This window comes from Neovison vison, chromosome 1 (assembly GCF_020171115.1).
Source record: "Neovison vison isolate M4711 chromosome 1, ASM_NN_V1, whole genome shotgun sequence".
NCBI classification, from domain to species: domain Eukaryota; kingdom Metazoa; phylum Chordata; class Mammalia; order Carnivora; family Mustelidae; genus Neogale; species Neogale vison.
In genome coordinates, this window is record NC_058091.1 from 16,361,130 (window position 1) to 16,365,138 (window position 4,009).

The 4,009-nt window shown below is 56.6% G+C and overlaps 1 protein-coding gene across 1 annotated transcript; it reads right to left on the bottom strand.

Annotated features, from left to right (window-relative positions):
* Positions 1 to 447: 447 nt before the first annotated feature.
* On the bottom strand, positions 448 to 4,009 carry LOC122899149 (UL16-binding protein 3-like). Its single transcript, XM_044237081.1, is given in 7 exon segments — positions 448 to 931; positions 1,595 to 1,870; positions 2,106 to 2,369; positions 3,491 to 3,654; positions 3,656 to 3,691; positions 3,693 to 3,728; positions 3,819 to 4,009. Coding segments are annotated over 7 exon segments (1,092 nt in total). The 3' UTR covers positions 448 to 806.

A 4,009-nucleotide genomic window follows, 5' to 3' on the forward strand; every position in this document is an offset into this window, starting at 1 on the left:
CTTCACTTGGGCCCCTCCCAGGTGAAAAGTTGGTCTGAGCCAGGCCTGATTTTGCTCAATCCCTTAGCAAAAACAGGATGCAAACTTTGGGGTCAGGGGCAGGGGAAACCTGTGCTTTCCCACCAGCCTTAGCGAGGCACTATCAGAGCTCAAGGATAAATCTGCCCTGGTAACAGTTATCAAGCATGTGAGAACTTGGTCTTGCCTCCTTTTATGGGTCAACTTGATGGGCCAAGGGATGCCCCCCAATAGCTGGGAAAACATTCTTTCTGGGTCTGTCTAGAGAGTGTTTCTGGAAGACATGAGCATTTGAATCAGTAGACGGAATAAAGAAGACTGTCCTCATTGAATCCACAAGGGCCTGAACGGAACAAATGGTGGAGGAAAGGTAACTTTGCTCTCAGTTTGGCTGGGCCATCCTTCTCCTGCCCTCAGCGTTGGTCATTAGCACTCCTGGTGTATGGGTCTTCGGACCAGGACCTAGACTTATACCACAGATGTCCTGATTCTCCGGCCTTCGGGTTTGCACTAGAAACCCCACCATCATCTTCCCTTTTCTTCAGCTCACAGATCCCCTAGTCGTGAGCCAATCCCTTGTAATAATTATCTACCTCAACCTCTACATCAACAGCTCCTGATGAGTCTCTTTCTTGGGAGAAGCTAATACAGTCCAACGCATCCGGTCTCATGTTCAGGTGAGAAGGTCCAGGTAAAAGGACAAGGGCTGGCCATTTGCCTTTCTCTGAGCTAACCTCGGGCCATCTGCCTCTCACTTCTGACTCAGTTCTGCCCACAGTACCTGTTACTCAAAGGATTATGCCTTGGACAACAAGGAGGATTAAGTGCGTGAGGACCACAAGGAGGACAGAAGTGATCGGCCTGATGGCTGCGTCTTTGACCAGAGGTACAGGCAGGGTTGTGGTCGGTGCTCCTGAAATAGAAACACAGTAGTGAGAGCCCTGATCAGGGGCCCCAAACTGGGGGCAGGAGTCTTTAGCTGCTGCTGCCCCATGTAATCCTTCAGCCCAGATGTCCTCCTTCTGCCATGTTTGTGGCAGCCGCTGTGACTGGTCCTGGGGATGGAAGGTTCATGCAGATCATATAGCTAATGGGGGGAGCAAGGCTTTCTGTATAAACAGTCACTCCTGCTGTGACAGAAGAGGAGGGGACACGTATGGATGGTGACAGAGACATCTTGTCAGGAGCTGACATTTCACCTGGCACTGAAGGATTTTGAGAAAGAGACCAGGGGACACAAAAAACAACAATGAGGCTCAGAAAAGGGAATAGTGAGAAGTAAATCTCTGGAAACAGAATGAGGCCTTCAGGTTGGGGCCAGGAAGAAATCCAGAGAGAGAACTAAAGGTGTGTGCAGTAGGGAGAGATGCCAGGAGGTGAGCAGGGAAAGGAAGGACACTAGGACATACTAGTGGCCCTTGTACTCCTAAGGACAACTCATCATGTATGCATCATCTCTCTCTCACACACACACACACACACACAATCACAGACACACACTCTCACACACACACACTAAGGCGGGGTCCGCCAATCTCTTCAAGAGAACCAGCACTCCATCCCGTGTTCTAGTTACCTGTGGTCTCCTGCATCTCGTTGCTGTGCTCCCGCAGTTTCTGGAGCCATCTCTTACAGTCTCCGTTCGCGATCTTCATGAGGAGCTCGGTCAGCTCTCTGTCACTGTCCAACTTGTCCTTAACCTGTTGGTCTCCAGGAGGACTCTCTATCCACTTTCTGTTCTCCGGGTCAAACTTGTAGGTTAACTTCTCATTGAAGACAAACTGCCAGGATCCTCTGGTGTGGCCATCGGCCACACGTTCACACGTGAGCCTGCTCTGCAGGGTGAGAGAACCTGCCCCCGCGCGGCCAGAGGAAACACATCAGCCTCTGGTCTTGACCAATCAGCCTCTGGTGTTGAACAATCCTTTGCCCCACCCACTGCACACTCCTCAGCTCCCCTTCACCCTCCTGCTCTGGCCCCCTTGTCTGCCCTGGCTGCTGGGACCCACTTCAAAGTTTTACATGAACACTATAGCTCCCCAGCCCTGCCAAAGTGCTCTCCTTCTGCCCTGGGCCTCTGGACTCACCGTTCTTAGTGAAAATCTCGGCTTTGATGTTCAGCAGTTTCTTTCTGAGCTCTTCCCCCAGGTCTTCCAGAGGTTCCATCTGTGTGTCCCAAAATTCTGTGTCCTTCAGCTTCATCCCCCAAGGACCAATGGATAAGATCAGCTTGCTTCCACAGTCATAATAAAGAAACTTGTTTCCATTGACCTGGCCTTGAATCTCACACCACGGTTGTCCCGACCTGGCCTGAGATGTGATGGAGAAATTGTAGGAAAGCAAGAGAGCATCTGGGAAGGAAAAACACAGGTGGAACTTGGTGCTGGAAGAAAAAGAGCAGCAGGCACTCCGCTGCCATCCAGGTGACAGCAACAGAATGTGTGCAAGACAGAGCAAGGACTGTCCCCGCACAGAGGCTGACCCTAGTGTAGAGGCTGGTGCCCTTCCACTTTTGGGATAGGATCAGGATACCTCTGCCTGGCAGGAAGCCACATATCCCCAGATGGGAATCCGCGCTGACCAGGCCAAACTCTGCATCAGTCACTCTACCCAGTGCAGGCACAGGCCAGCCTGGCCATAGCAGAGGAGGCCTGCATGTCACAGGACTGTCAGGAGGTAGGCCAGTGTCCTGTGGGAAGATGAGGGGCAAGGAGGGGGCTGCTCCTGAGGAGCTGGGGCAGGGTAGGGGCAGTGAGGATAGAATCCAAAGTCAGAGAAGGGAGAGTTCAAGACCATGGGTCACAGGATTCCATAGGGCCCAGCAGATGGCCCTAATGAGAGCTAAGGATGAGTCCAGGTAAAGTGAAGAAAGGCCTGTCCCCTGTTGCACTGACTAGATTATCAAGAATTTTCTGAGCAGACTAGAGGAAGGAATCACAAGGCTCAGAGAAATGCATGAAGTCAGAATGATATAAAATAGAAGCAAAACAAACAAAAACTCCCCAAACAGAAAAACCCAAAAAGGTCCACAAAATATATCCAGGGGGAGCGTGGGAGGGGCGGGGGTGGTGACTCATGGAGAAGTTGCTTCAGTGGCAGAGTCGCAGGGGTGTGCGGGGTCCAGGCTCTGTGTGATGGCCCTGGCCTGTAGGCAGGGCGGGGCTCCAGGGCTGGGCTCCTGCTCCCCGAGGGGGCAGGCGGGGGCGGGGGCGCCAGCCGCGGCCTCTCCCCCTCCCCCCTAACCCCCCCCCCCCCAGTCGCCCGCTCCATCGCCCAGAGCCAGGCAGTCCGTGGTCGCCCAAGTTCCTCTTTTCCACAGGGCGGCAAATTCCAGGTGGCGCACTCCGCGGAGCAGGAAAGGAGCCCGCGGGCGGCGGCGGCCTGGGGGGGGGGGCGGTGGGGGGGATGGGGGGTGGGGGTGGGGGGTGGCGGCCCAAGCCGGCGACGAGGTTCCCAAGATGCCGGGACTCACCTGTCCCTGCTCCGCCGCGCGTCGCGCCCACGACCAACCCGGCCGGCGCCGCCGTGATCCCGCGCAGCAGCCGCAGGAGAAACAGCAGGAACAGGAGCCCCGAGCGCCCCGAGAGCGTGGTGGCGGCGGCCGTGGGCTGCATCGCGACCCCGAGCCGGGGGGTTCCAGGTGAGGCGCGGAGTGGCTTCCGAAGGAACCGCGGCCGGGAAGCAGAACGTGCTTGCTGCGGCCGGGCGGGCTGCGCGGGACGGCGCCTGTCTCCCGCCGAGGGGGACCGGACCTCTGTCCCGGAGAAGCTGCTCAGTGTCGCCCAACTTCCCCTTCTTACGCTTGCGGCAGAGGCCAGGGAACACGCGCCGACGGAGGCAGGAGAGGCAGAGGAAGCGGCCGAGGCCCGAGCCCCAAGGGGAGCCCCCGGCAGAGCTGAGGGGCAGAGCGGAGGTGCTGAGCGACGCTGTCAGGGGGAGGCGGCGACAGACTGAACCGTGCCAGGGCGACTGCAGCCGCCTGTGTCGGCAT